General features: G+C 35.7%; 1 protein-coding gene across 6 annotated transcripts in view; it reads right to left on the bottom strand.

Annotated features, from left to right (window-relative positions):
• Positions 1-15,808, bottom strand: part of GABRB2 (gamma-aminobutyric acid type A receptor subunit beta2) — a 389,457-nt gene that overhangs the window by 235,242 nt on the left and 138,407 nt on the right. For all 6 annotated transcript variants that reach the window (XM_067732940.1, XM_067732938.1, XM_067732939.1 and 3 more), the window contains exon 6: positions 11,417-11,499. In XM_067732940.1, coding sequence (XP_067589041.1) covers positions 11,417-11,499 — 83 coding nt within the window. The remainder of the gene's footprint in view (positions 1-11,416; positions 11,500-15,808) is intronic.

Below are 15,808 nucleotides of genomic sequence, written 5' to 3'. Positions count from 1 at the left end.
AAATAGCTATCCTGTTTAAACGCTGCCATCCTCCCTCTCCTAGCTTCCCTTCCTCAAGGGAAATATGCCCCTCCTCTACTTTCTTCTACTGGTTCTTCATACTCCGTGGTTTATGTGTCACTCATATTTTAGTTTTCTGATCGCTAAATATCCCTTTTAAAAATGTTGTGCCTCTAACTGAGCACAATATTCCAGGTATAATTTAATAATGATAATAATTATGCTATAATGAGAACAGTTGCTACTGATGGAAATATCAGTACCAAGCATTGTACAAAGATCTCTGTCTTGATTATCTCATTACCTTCAAGGTATCAAAATATTGTACAGATGAGAAACCACAGCTTGAAGAAGCTAAGTGACCTGTTTTGTGAGCTGGAGGAACCCGTACCAGACGGCATCTGTATTCAATGCATGTCTTCTCATCCACCATCCCCCATGAGCTCAAAACCCTATCTGATCACCACTTCCTCTGTGAAAGGTATTTTTAACCTACTGACATACTATAAAGTGTCACTAATTTTCACTTTGGCAGTGGATAAACACAATGCTCTCTTTTTGTTTTCTAAGTTCTTAAAATTCTGTATGTATATCTACTGAAATATTGACCAGCACATAGCATAACCTGGATCCAAAATATTCGCCCTCTGTATATGCAGAGAAAACCATAATCCAAAAGGAATCATGCTTCCCAATGTTCACTGCAGTACTATTGACAATAACCAGGACATGGAAGCAACCTAAGTGTCCAAAGACAGAGGAATGGATAAAGAAGATGTGGTACATATATACAATGGAATATTACTCAGCCATAGAAAAAGAATGAAATAATATCATTTGCAGTAACATGGATGGACCTGGAGACTATCATACTAAGTGAACTAAGCCAGACAGAAAGACAAATATCATATGATATCACTCATATGTGGAATCTAATTTTTTTTAAAAGATAGAAATGAACTTACTTACAAAACAGACTTACAGATATCGAAAACAAACTTATGGTTACCAGAGGGGAAACATGGGGGCAAGGGATAAATCAGGAGCTTGGGATGAACATACACACACTATTACATATAAGATAGATATCCAACAAAGACCTACTGTACAGCACAGGGAACTCTACTCATAGAGTAGAGTTCTGTGATAACCTATATGAGAAAAGAATCTAAAAAAGAATGAACATATGTATAACCTATATGAGATAACCTATATGAGATAAGAGATCTGTGATAACCTATATGAGAAAAGAATCTAGAAAAGAATGAACATATGTATAACTGAATCACTTTGCTGTACATCTGAAACTAACACAGTGCTGTAAATCAACTATACTCCAATAAAATTAAAATATTAAAAAAATAATAAAAGGATCAAAACCAGCTTAAAATAACACATTCATCCTGTGCTATAGTAAATTTGGATTCACTATCCAAGCTGCTTAAATGTATCCATCTACATTGACTTCTTTAATAAGAATTATTTAGAATGAACCGGTTGAAAAGAAGAGTTTTTATTCCAACAATATCCTAATAGGAAGATGTTTTTACATGATATTCAATTGGAATTTAATAAGGTGACAACAAGCACATTTATATTTTCTGCTTCCTAAAGCATGGTGAATATCGCTAGGAAGGAGAGATGCCTGTTCCAACACCCTCACAGGGACCTTTTCATATCTGACCACAGAGGCTTTAGATGTTGAGCAGGTGATGCCTGTCTTCTCTGGACCTGCTTAAATGTTAACAAAATCATAAATGGATTATATTTAAAAATGAACTACCCTTTCACTTCATCTAAGTACAGACGTCAAAGAACTATTAAATCTCCCTCTTTGGACTTTGAAGCTAGTTACTAATTCTTTTCCTTTTGGAAGAAGAAATTAATTTGCACTTTATACTGTAGGCACAGCTGGCTGAGACAATCTATGAGGAAGTAGATAGCCCTACAGACAATGAAATTTGCTTGGAAAATAAAATCAAGGGCCAGATGAAGATCTACAAAGGTTGACAAGAGCAATGCTGTGCTTTGGGTCTCTTGGCTGGATTTACTACATCTCAAAATTAGGGAAGATCTGTGGCAGTGTGGGACTTTCTATATATAAAAATAAAAAATTAAAGTTATAAAAATAATTATTAATTACTGAAGTTACTGTTTATTTAGATGTCTACCACGTACCAAGCAAAGAGCTACATTCTTTATCTATATTAGTTTTTTAATCCTCATAAGAACTTCAGGTGGTAGATATTATTATCCCCATTTTATCTATGAGGAAACCAAGGCTCAGCTAAGTAGGGTGACGTTCTCCATGTCATTCTGGTAGTCAGTGACTATGAGAGGCCAGCAAGAACTGGTTTCTGATGCTGCCACAAAGGGCAGTAGTAGAATTTTTTTTTTAAGAAACTAAAAGGAGATGCCTGACTGGCTGTCTCGGTAAACACTTGGCATAGTCCTGTGAAGCTGTCTATGAAAGAGCTGCTGAGAAATTTCTAGACTCTCTAATTCACTGTGGATCGCACTAAGGCTGAGATTGATCAACAAATCAACGCCACTCAGAAACAGAGCACTGATCTTATTCTCTGGGATGCTGACACTGTCCAGTCCAAATCACCCAGAGACAGGCTGAAATAAAAATACACAAATAAATGAGAAAAAAAGGAACCTTTGCGTTTTGGTAATGTGAGCAGACTGTCAATGGATCCAGTTGAGAAGATTCCATACTTCCTTTCAGACAAGCAGCTCACATGGCCCAACTGGAGGACTTGGATATGGGGATGAAGACTGTATAAGACAGCCTTACCCTTCTGAGGAGGGGAGAGGGACCATGTAGCTGATACTGGTATTGAGAAGCTTAACTGGCTCAGCATACAACAGAGGAGCCCCCTAACTATTACCCTTTTAAAGATATGTAATACTCCCCTCACCCTTTTTCCAGTACTTTTCATTCCCGAATGAAACATACTAAGTGGCCTTGTAGTATAATGGAATATTGTGTCTCTGTAACATAATTTGAACTGTATATATTTTTTAAAAGAGATAAGTCTTTGATTTGTCCTAATACTCTTAAATTATATTTGGCAGCATCATACTTTCCAAAGCATCAGCACACCTGGGACAATTTATTGTTTCTTTATTAGAATTCATCTTATTCCTAAACAGCAAAGTTCAAAAGAACTTTATTTATATAGGCTAGCTTGTACCTTTGTCATCATTTGGTGCTTTTAGGGTGACATTTCCCTAGAAATATAGGTGAGTATTCCAGTATACCTTTTCCAAACTGACTGAAAGATTCAGAGAAACATATAGACATATACATATAAATTAGGTGGATAAAGTATGATGTAGCTGACCACACAGGTAACAGAAGCATGTAGGTATAAAGTAAGGAGAACTAGTTCTAAGTGAAAAGACTGGAAATACCTGGAGATGGATTTCTCCTTTTTATTTTGGCAATTAGGTTTCATTGCCTACATGGTGGTAAATATTATCAGGGCCCCATTTAGTTCAGCAAATCCCATTAATTCTACAGAGCTTCTCCATCCCTCTAAATTTAAGAAAAGTTATAAAGTAAGCATAGTCCATACTGGCCTTCTAGATTCCTCAGCACTTTATTTCAAGGCTTGCTCTAATCTTACTTTAAGATCTTAAAGAACTAAATATTTCATCTTGGTAGCACTTTTCACTAATGCAATTTTTACATTCATATATGTGTTCATTTAAATAATATCTATCTTCCTCATTATAATAAAGGAGGGCAGAGATACTATTTTTTTTGTTCACCATTATGTCTCTAGAGTTTATTACAATACCTGGTATATAATTAGTGCTCAATTAATATTTAATGAATAAATAAATTCTTGAATGAATGAAAGCATGAATGAATTAACAATAAACTCAATCCTAATATTCTCCTACTCTAAGCTTCCCAGAATCAAGTTATATTATCCTGGAATGGAACCAATATATTAATTGTTGATATGGAGACAAGACGATAGTGATTTAATAATGCAACTATTAGGCTCATTTGCATTTGAGAGAGGTAGGAAGAGAAATAAAGAGGGGAAGGAGGGAAGAGAAGAAGGAAGTAAGGAGAAGGGGGGAGGGGAGAGGGAGCAGGAGAATGGATGAATGCCTAGAGTTTGCTTAACAGAAAGAAATGATAAATAAGGTGAAATGTCAGGCATCAACTTCAAAGCCAGTTGTTTAAGGGATAGGATCCTAAACTTATTTCAATTTAATTAGTTAACTACGTACTTATAATAATATCATGTATGTTACTAATATAACACCATGTTTTATTCTCTATAACAATGATTCACTGTCTGACTAAATACGAATAAACTCCAATTTTTATAAGGACAGGCTATTTGTTCAATTTTTAGAATACAGATCTTCTGGTTAATCTAGTCCCTACAAAATCAGGGGCTTTACTAAGATAAATCAGCTAACAATTACCACATCAGTATAGAGAAATTGTGCCAGTCAGTAGCTGCATAATCTGGGGCAAATCACTTTACTTCTTTGAGTCTGTTTCTCTAGCTGTAAAGACAGAAATATTAATACCTACCTTATAGATTTTAAACTAAAATGCCCACAGGAGACAAAGAAGGTCATTGTATAATGATAAAGGGGTCAATTTATCAAGATTTAACAATTGTAAATATATATGCAACATTAGAGCACCTTAATATATAAAGCAAACACTAATAGAACTAAAAGGAGAAATAAACAGGAATACAATAATAGTTGGGGACTTTAATACTCCACTCTTAACAATGGTTAGAGCATCCAGACCAAGAATCAATAAGGAAACAGTAGATTTGAACAATGCTGTAGAACAAATGGACCTAAGAGACATACAGAACATTCCACCTGACAGCAACAGAATATACATTCTTCTCAAGCACGCACAGAACATTTTCTAGTATATATTATAGGCTAGGTCACAAAACAAGTCTCAAAAAATTCAAGAAGATAGAAATTATATCAAGTATCTTTTCCTGCCACAATGGTATGAAACTGGAAATCAATAACAGGAGGAAAGCTGGAAAATGCACACATATATGAAATAAAACAACACAATCCTGAACAATCAATGGATAAAAGAATACATCAAAAGTGAACAAAAATTTTTTTGAGACAAATGAAACAGAAACACAACATAACAAAACTTATAGAATGCAACAAAAACTGTTCCAAGAGGATGTTCATAGCTGTAAACTCATGTATCAAGAAAAACATAAAGTTCTCAAATAAACAACCTAACATACCTTGAGGAACTAGGAAAAGAAGAAAAAGCTAGGCCCAAAGTTGGCAGAAAGAGGAAATTATAAAGATTAGATCAGAAATAAATAAAATAGAAAACAGGATACCAATAAAAATAAAACAATCATAGACGATCAAGAAGATTAAGAGTTGGGTATTTGAAAAGATAAACAAAACTGACAAACCTTTAGCTAGACTAAACAAGAAAAAAAAAGGGCACAAATAAATAGAATTATTAATGGAAGAGGAGACATTCCATTCCAGATGATACCACAGAAATACAAAGGGTCATGAGACTACTAGGAACAGTTGTACGCCAATAAATTAAACAATCTAGAAGAAACGGATAAATTACTAGAAACATACAATTTACTAAGACTGAGTCATGAAGAAAAAGAAAATATGAACAAAACAATTATAAGTAAGAGATAAGTAAAAAGATTTAATCAGTAATGAAAAACTTCCCAACAAAGAAAAGACCAGAACCAAATATTTTCACTGGTGAATTTTACCAAGCATTCAAAGAAGAATTAATGCCAAATATTCTTAAACTATTCAAAAAAAATTAAAGAGAAAGGAATGCTCCCAAACTCACTTTACAAGGCCAGGATTACCCTGACACCAAAGTCAGATAAGGATACTGCAAGAAAAGAAAACTACAGGCTAATATCCTTGATACATATAGATGCAAAAATCCTCAACAAAATACTAGCAAACCAAATTCAACAGCACATTGGAAAAATACACCATGAGCAAGTGGGATTCAGCTCTGGAATGCAAGGATGATTCAGCATATGCAAATCAAAATGAAAGGTAAAAATAATAATTAACTCAATAGATGCAGAAAAAGCATTTGAAAAAAGCAACACTTTTTCATGATAAAAATCCTTGACAAATTAGGTTAGAAGGAATGTACCTCAACATGATAAAGGCCATTATATAACAAGCCCACAGCTCATATCATACTCAATGAGGAGAGGCTGAAAGCTTTTCCTCTCAGATCAGAAAAAGGGGGGCCCACTCACAACTCCTATTCAACACAGTACTAAAAGTCCTAGCCATAGCAATCAAGCAAGAAAAAAAGAAATAAAAGATATCCAAATTAGAAAGAAAGAAGTAAAACTGTCTCTGTTGGCAGGTGATATGATCTTGCATATAGAAAACCTTAAAGACTGCCAAAAAGCTGCTAGAACAAACTAATTCAATAAAGTTGCAGTATACAAAATTAACATATAAAAATCAGTTGTAATTTTATACACTAACAATAAACTATCTGAAAATGAAATTAAGAAAACAATCCTCTTCACAGGAGCATCAAAAACAATACAATACTTAGAGATAAGGAATGCTTGATCAAGGAGGTTAAAGATCTGTACAATGAAATCTATAAAACATTGATGAAAGAAACTAAAGAAGATGCAAATAAATGGAAAGATATCCCATGTTCATGAATCAGAAGAATTAATATTGTTAAAATATCCACCACCCAAAGCCATCTATAGATTCAATGCAATACTTACCAAAATTCCAATGGCAGTTTTTACAGAAATTGAACAAACAATCATAAAATTTGTATGGAACAAAAGATTCTGAATAGCTAAAGCAATATGAAACAAGAATAATAAAGCTGGAGGTATCACACTCCTGATTTTAAACTATCCTACAAAACTACAGTAATCAAAGCAGTATGGGTCTGTCGTAAAAACAGACACATAGACCAATGAAGCAGAACTGAGAGTCCAGAAATAAACCCTCACATATATGGCCAACTAATATTTGACAAGGGAGTCAAGAATGCTCAATGGAGAAATGATAGTCTCATTCAATGAATGGTGTTGGGAAAACTGGATAACCACATGCAAAAGAATTTGCACCAGGGAAATGCAAATCAGAACCACAATGAACAACAACCTCACACCTGTTAGAATGGCTATCATAAAAAAGACAACAGATAAGTGCTTGCTAGCTAGGATGTGAAAAACAGGGAATCTTGTACACTGATGATAAGAATGTAAATTAGTACAGTCACTATGGAAAACAGTATGGAAGTTTCTCAAAAAATTAAAACCAGAACTACCATATGATCCAGCAATCCTGCTTCTGGGTACATATCCAAAAGAAATTAAATCACTAGCACTAAGAAGTTCCTGTACAACCATGTTCATTGCAACATTCTTTTTTTTAAAACTTTTTATTTTATATTGTAGTATAGCCAACGAACAACGTTGTGACAGCTTCAGGTGCACAGCAAAGTAACTCAGCATACATATACATGTATCCATTCTCCTCCAAACTCCCCTCCCATCCAGGCTGCCACATGACATTGAGCAGAGTTCCCTGTGCTATACAGCAGGCCCTGGTTTGTTATCCATTTTGAATATAGCACTGTGTACATGTCCATCCCAAACTCCCTAACTATCCCTTCCTCCCACCCTTCTGCCCGGTAATCATAAGTTCGTTCTCTAAGTCTATGAGTCTGTTTCTGTTTTGTAAATAAGTTCATTTGTATCATTTTTTTTTTAGATTCCATATATAATGGATACCATACAATATTTCTCTTTCTCTGTCTGACTTACTTCACTCAGTATGACAATCTCTAAGTCCGTCCATGTTGCTGCAAATGGCATTATTTCAATCTTTTTAATGGCTGAGTTATATTCCATTGTATACATGTACAACATCTTCTTTATCCATTCCTCTGTCGATGGACATTTAGGTTGCTTCCATGTCTTGGCTATTGTAAACAGTGCTGCAATGAACACTGGGGTGTGTGCATCCTTTCGGACCATGTTTTTCTCCACATACATGCCCAGGAGTGGGATTGCAGGGTCATATGGTAGCTCTATTTTTAGTTTTTTAAGGAAGCTCCATACTGTTCTCCATAGTGGCTTTACCAATTTACATTCTCACCAACAGTGTAGGAAGGTTCCCTTCGCTCCACACCCTCTCCAGCATTTATTGTTTAGAGATTTTTTCACGATAGCTGTTTTGACTGGTGTGAGGTGATATCTCATTGTAGTTTTGACTTGCATTTCTCTAATAATTAGCGATATTAAACATCTTTTCATGTGCCTCTTGCCCATCTGTATGTCTTTTTTGGAGAAATGTCTATTTAGGTCTTCTGCACATTTTTTGATTGGCTTGTTTGTTTTGATGATATTAAGCCTCATGAGCTGTTGGTAAATTTTGGAGACTAATCCCTTGTCGGTCAAAAAATATTTGCAAATATTTTCTCCCAATCTGTGGGTTGTCTTTTTGTTTTGTTTATGGTTGCCTTTGCTGTTCAAAAACTTTTGAGTTTAATTAGGTCTCATTTGTTTATTTTTATTTTTATTTCCATTATTCTGGGAGATGGATTGAAAAAGATATTGCTGCGATTTATGTCAGAGAGTGTTCTGCCTATGTTTTCCTCTAGGAGTTTTATAGTGTCCAGTCTCACATTTAGGTCTTTAATCTATTTTGAGCTTATTTCTGTGTAAAAGAGTGATCTAATTTCATTTTTTTACATGCAGCTGTCCAGTTTTTCCCGCACCATTTGTTGAAGAGACTGTCTTTCCACCATTGTGTAGTCTTGCCTCCTTTGTCGTAGATTAACTGATGCAGCATTCTTTATAACAGCCAAGATGTAGAGGCAACCTAGGTGTCTGTTGATGGATGAATGGATAAAGAAGATGTGATATACACACACACACACACGCACACACATACACAGAGAATGGAATATTATTCTTCTATAAAAAGGAAATCCTTGTGACAACATGGATGAACCATGAGGGCATTAGGTTAAGTGAAATAAGTCAGAGAGAGGAAGACCAGCTCTGTATGATCTTTCTTATATGTGGAATCTAAAAAAATACCGAACTCATAGAAACACTTAAAGGGTACAAACTTTCATTCATAAGGTGAATAAGATCTGAGTATCTAATCTACAGAATGGTGATTATAGTTAACAATACTGTACAATATACTTAAAGTTTCTAATAGAGTAAATCTTAGAAGTTCTTAATACACACACACACACACACACACACACACGGTAACTATGTGAAGTGATGAATGTGTTAACTAACCATATTGTGGTAATCATTTTGTAATACATACACATAACAAATCATCACACTGTACATCTTAAACTCACACAATGACATATGTCAATTGTATCTCAAAAAAGCTGGAAAAATCTATATCATTTACCAGGGTAATTGTGAACTGAAATGAGATATGTAAAAGCCCCTTTATAAAACTTAAACTTTCTAAAAGTCTAAGGAGTTATCATGTTTCTTTTTTTAATTAATTCATTTATTTATTTATTTTTGGTTACGTTGGGTCTTTGTTGCTGCACAAGGGCTTTCTCTAGCTGTGGTGAGCGGGGGCTACTCTTCGTTGCTATGCACGGGCTTCTCATTGAGGTGGCTTCTCTTGTTGCAGAGCATGGGCTCTAGGCGCGTGGGCTTCAGTAGTTGTGGCACACGGGTTTCAGTAGTTGTGGCACATGGGCTTATTTGCCCCACGGCATGTGGAATCTTCCGGACCAGGGCTCCAACCCGTGTCTCCTGCATTGGCAGGCAGATTCTTAACCACTGCGTCACCAGGGAAGTCCAGGAGTTATCATGTTAATTTTTAAATATTCATGTCAAAAAGAATATTCATGTCAGAATTATACTTTAATTACATGGAACACTTGGATGCTGCCTGTGTCCTTAGGCATCATCGGTTCTTCAAAATAAAAAGGCCTCGTTTACTACTATGAGGGTTGTGAAAGGCGCAAGTGACATTACATCAGTGCAGGTGCTTTAACCATGTACAATTATGATTATTTAAAATTCCAGTCAAATTCTACCACAAAAAAATGCTCTTACCACAAAAATTCATTTGTAGTACACAGCAACATACTTTTTTCAAAATATCCTTATATCAGCGATTTGAAACAACGAAAGAATTTGAACTTTGAAGAACATTATTCTCTAAACTGTGTCATGAGTTACAAAAATGCAAAGTTATCCGAGAGATATCTACATGAAAATAATCATCATCAAAATCCCTTGGACCAATTTCATTAAATAGTTCTTTATGGCAAAGATCTAATGTGAAAATCATGATGATTTGGAAATACAAGTATGCAATCAGGTTCTTCAAAAAGTGCATATAAATTTAATTATCCCTCGAAGCTATTTTTTGAAATGGGCAAAACTACCAGCAATGTGTCATAAATGCAGTATTTCTGCTCAGAGCAGTGATTTAGAGTTTCATGGCTCGCCAAGGCTAGAGTTCCTCCCAAAGACTGAGAGTATCCACAAAGCAGTCAAGCTAGTCATTATCTAGAATGCTGGATATAAAATCATCAGCTTCCAATTGTTTGATAGGATTAAATAGGAAAACACTGCAAAGAATTGAGAGAGAAAAAAGATTTGAAATCCTACTCCACCTCAAACGACCTCTCTGTGTGACCTCTGAAATGGAAATGGGTTATGAAATAAACGCTTTAGCCCAGTCAACAGGGTAGGTGACTGAATCATCAAGAAGGATGCTGAAAATGCGGCCTAGAAAAGCACCAACATTGTAAAACAGGTCAGCACAGGAAAGAGAATAAAAACACACATACACCAACCTTGCTCATCATATGGCCTTCAGCAAGAATGTAAAATAAATTTGAAACAATGAAAATAGCCCCTCGAAGTAAAAAATATTCCACCAATCCACACTCTATGAATGTTTTAACTAATCCAGAGGCCACTTTTACTCTGCAATTAATTGCAGAGAGAACATTTGTGAAAGGCAAAGGCAATAAGGACATCTCGTGTTATGCTGCCATCTCCACCTATCTTTCCAAGCCTGTTGCAGCTAGTTGCAACAATTCCATATAATAAATTCCTGAAATAGCCCTTGGTGTCCTTCCAGACTCTTAGTATCTTCCTTTTATTGCTAGATTACTGCTTCCCTACACATCCCTCCCAGGGACTTAGGGATGACACTAAGAGGGTGGCAGCATGACTGAGGGAAGACACTGTGAGCACCTCCCTCCACCAAATTTGGCACACTAGCACAACCTTTGCAGGACTTGTGTTGTGGATGTGAACCAGGGTAGGAGACCTTTGCCCAAGGAGAACCTTAAAGCCAAGTTCAGTCTAACTGGATTGTCAGAAAAACTTACAGCTTTCAATTTCCAAGGTGCAGTTTTGTTCATCCAGCGGGTACCGCCTCAGGTCCATCATGCAGGCAGCTGTGGTTGTGATTCTAGAAGAGAAATATCAATGATACATGCCGTTAGCTGATCCATGACTGAGCTGGAGAAACTAAATCTAAGTCTCAAAGAAGACAGCACTGGGCCTCTAGGAGACTGATTTAGCTTAAGCTCTAACAACAAAAAAAAGAGTGCTACAACTTTGGATAACCATTTTCCTTGATGAGCCTCACGATGCTTTGTAAATTAAACAGAGTGGACTAAATCAGTATTCTCCCAAGATGTGGTCCATTACCTACTTGGTACCCAAATCACCTGGGAACGTTTGTTAAACAGGCAGTTCCCATTCTCCAGAAGGTCTTGGGGGTGGGAGGGGGCCGTCCCAGGACTCTAGCTTACAAGCATCAAAGGTGATTGAGAAAACCAACATGGATATTACTCTTGCACTCACATTTGTTTTCTCCTCCCCTTCTCAAGACCCTAAAATCAAACCTTCCAACAATCTTGGCTTTGGTCCATCATTTTTGACCTTTCTATACATAGTGTGGTGCTTTGCAAGTGTATTAGTATAACATACCATATGCCTGTCATCTGTCACCTGATTTGCTCTGTCCTGAGTAATCTGATATTCTCAAGGCCTGTTGGAGAGCTTCCTCCTGTTGGTTGGCAGAGTTATTTATTTAGGACACACTGTACCTTTATTAATTTATCAGGAAGAAATGAATATGTCTCTTTAATGTCTTTATATTTCTCTGTCACCATTTTTCACTAATCTCACTTTTCACTAATGGAAGACCTGCTAGAAAGAGCCAAAAAGCATACCGCCCTAAATGATTTATCAATTTGGTTTCTGATCAATAAGGCAGCACAATGTTATGGAAAAGCAGAAGTTTTAAAACACACAGACATAGGTTTGGATTCTAATTCTGCCTCACTAACTGTGATACACATCCAGATGGTTAATATCTCCTAACCAACCTTAGTTTCTTTGTCTGTAAAAAGGGGGCATTCTTCACAACAACAGTAATAACAGCCTAACAGAGTTTCTGTATGAACTAATAGAATAATTTATGTAATAGGCCCTTCACATCTGCTGAAAAAAACTAAGAGGACAAACTGATGTTAAATTTGACCAACTTTGCTTACTCTGCTCCTAGAGGTACTATATACCGTGTGTTGGAAACAGAGAAATAAGATGCAGATCCAGCTTGGGAGAAACAATCCATAGCTAGGCCTTTTTCATTAGGAGGTCTTGGGCAGAGCTTAGACAAGTAGTGCAGGTAGACTGAATCTCTGAAATCCCTTAGTTAGGTGTGAGAGTCCTACTCCTCAGCTGTAGGATGGAAATACCTAAATGACTTCATGTAAGTAGTTCATGCCTCTTTAGTTTGATGACTTCTTCATTCGGGTTTGTGCTCTGTTCATTTTTGTTTTCCTCTTTAGAGATAAGTGAGCATCCTAGGGGTGATGTTCATCCTGGGCTCCTTGCTCTCCTTCACCAGGAGATGGCTACTCTGCCTCGACTCCTTTCCACCTCCACTGCCTTCCTCAGTGTCTGTGGTCCCACTGCCTCACTTCCATGTTATTATAGTATCTTGGTCTCCTAGCCTCTCCATGTGCCTCCCTACTAACTATAATTCATACAACAGTCAGATGTTTTAAAACCATAGATCAGATTTCATCCCTCCTCTTTAAAATTTTCAGTGGCTCTTCCAAAAACTCCAGTCTTGGCTGTGGCCTATTGTGCCCTGAGTAATCTCACCCTTCTCTCCCAGTATTTTCTCATACCAAGTCCTCACTCACTATTTCCAGCCTTAACATGTGTTCTCTCTGCCTAGAACGTGTGTCCCCCCCGATACTCACAGAGCATGTTTTCCGATCCTTTAGCTGAAAAATCAACTCCTCTGAAAGGGCTTTCCTGAGCAGCCCACCCAAAGTGGCTGCCTTAACTAATGCTCCATCTTAGCTGTTTATTTCCTTCAAGGAATTACTACAATCTGAAATTATCTTGCTTATTTCTTTTCTTGTAAGAACTATTTTTCCCAGTAAAATTTAAGCTGTTGAAAGACACAGACTTTTTTCTGTGTAAGTGAATCAAAAAGTATCTGTTGAAAGGATAAATACATGAATTATACAGAGTCAAGCAGCTGGTTTTGCTGTGCATAAATCTTTTATTTGGAGGATTATTTTATTGCATCATTTCTCTTTTTTTAAACTTACAATGTGTCTTAGGTTTTAGGGATTCTTTTTATATTTTTCACAGTAAGTAAATTTTAATCCACTTAATTAGCATTACATAACTAGTACCAGAGTTTATCTTAGTATCGAACTGATTGTTTTTCCTTTCAGTGGGACTGATCAAATACCTATATTTTATAAATTCTAAAAATTATATAAAAATTAACATTCACATTTACTCAGGGTTAAAAAAAGAATTTATTTTGGCTATGTGATACTTGGCTAAATTTTTCACTGGTCCACTGACTTTTTCCAAAGTGTAGATCCAACCTGAATTACCACTAACATACAGGAAATTGAACTGTATAGAAGAGAAATATTCAAAGGAAATATAATTAGGTGCATAGTGGGCATACCAAATTCTCATGCTATTTATGAAAAATAGCAGACAATCTCCATCTTGAGACACTAGAGAAAATCAACTTCATTTGATAGAATGAACACAAAAGACATGAAAGATACAAGAGCATACATACCATAAAAAAGGAGAGCCATAAATAGATGACTGACTGTGTAAGTGAGGTGAAATTTGCAATTGCTATAACAGGTTGTAGTTTACACTTTCTGCTGATGCATATTCATGGCAACTAACATCTGTGAACACTAGTGCTGTGAGCAAGAAAAATAAATTGACTAATTCTATTGTAGAAGCAACTGAGTTTCTACTCATGTTTTAAAAATGAAGTATTATGAAAGTGTTTTTCTCACATCAACAACATTCATATTCACACCAATGTTTTACTGTTTTTAATGCTATAGTATACTCTGTAAAACTAAAAAATATATATAAATGTTTTCTAGTTGATGTTTATAAGCATTTGTATCTCCTGTTGGATTAAAACAGAAACTGTAGCCAAAATAATCCATTTGGAATCCTGATCAAACAAACCAGGATGAGTGACCTGAGATAAGTCACTTACACGCGCCAATAGTAGGTTGCTCCTGAAACCCTGAACTAAAAACTTGCCATCCTGCTTTGCTGTGAGATAATAAAAGTAGGAAAAAATCTGTAACATTAAATATTCTGCATCTTTTGTTATTACTCACTGCTAATGAGTAAATACAGTGATAACTCATTTAGCCAGTCGTTACTTGGTAGTGTGCATATGTATATGTTTGTATACATGAAGAAATGTAGAATACCCACAAACTTATTTTATAAGCAAAGCAGAGCTATAAAATATGATATATAAATACTCAAAAGAGTCATCATGCCATATGTGTATACGAAATTCTTACTAACAACTTTTAGGACAAAGTACTGACGTGTAACCAATCTGCATATTTTCTAGGTGCTTTGTGAGAGCAGGAACAATTTTTTCCTTATTTCTACCTCAAAAATCTTGCCAGGTGTTGACATATGTCAATAACCCAAGATTAAAATAAAAATAATAATAATAACAACAACATAAAACAAACAAAGACAGCCATGGTCATAAGTATTCCCAAATTGAGGATTTTGAAGTAATTCTCTAGATTAAGTGTCTGATTTAATTTATATAAAAAATTCTCAAGCAAATTTAAAAGTCAAAATCATCCTTACAGAAGAAGCTACCCTGAAGTGAATCTTACTCAGAAAAGCTCAACAATCAACATCAAAATCTATTCTCGGGGACTTTCAGATTTGTAACAGGGTTGTTTCTCTAAGAATAAGTCAATAAAACAAATATACTTAAAGGGTTTTCATGAACATGCCTTTCTGAATCCTGATAAAGATCCTTAATGGGCCTTAAATTACTCAACATCACTACTAGGAGTCTTTGAAGTGAAGCTAGTAACTCATTAGGCAGGCATCCTGATTAAGTTTCAAGACCATTGTGAAATATATGAAGACAGTTCTGTTTTCAGTCAAAGGAAACAGTCAAGGATACCTACAAAATTTACCTCATTTACCTGTAGCAAATCTTCTATAGCTAAAAGTGGAAATGTGTCTTCTTTGGGGCTGAATACTATGGCATGAAGAGAGCCACCTTTGGGGAATACTGATTATTCCGACTGGGCTAAGAGATTTTTAGATAAATTTTTATTCCTCAGCCATTGGACACTGTCATCAAAAATGATTTATGTCATAAAATACTGGCATAGTGCAAGGAAACTAAATATGTAAAATAAAATAAGAGTCAC

This window comes from Pseudorca crassidens, chromosome 3, assembly GCF_039906515.1.
Source record: "Pseudorca crassidens isolate mPseCra1 chromosome 3, mPseCra1.hap1, whole genome shotgun sequence".
Classification (NCBI taxonomy): domain Eukaryota; kingdom Metazoa; phylum Chordata; class Mammalia; order Artiodactyla; family Delphinidae; genus Pseudorca; species Pseudorca crassidens.
Note: the sequence above shows the minus strand (reverse complement) of the source record. Positions and strands in the feature narration are given on the sequence as shown.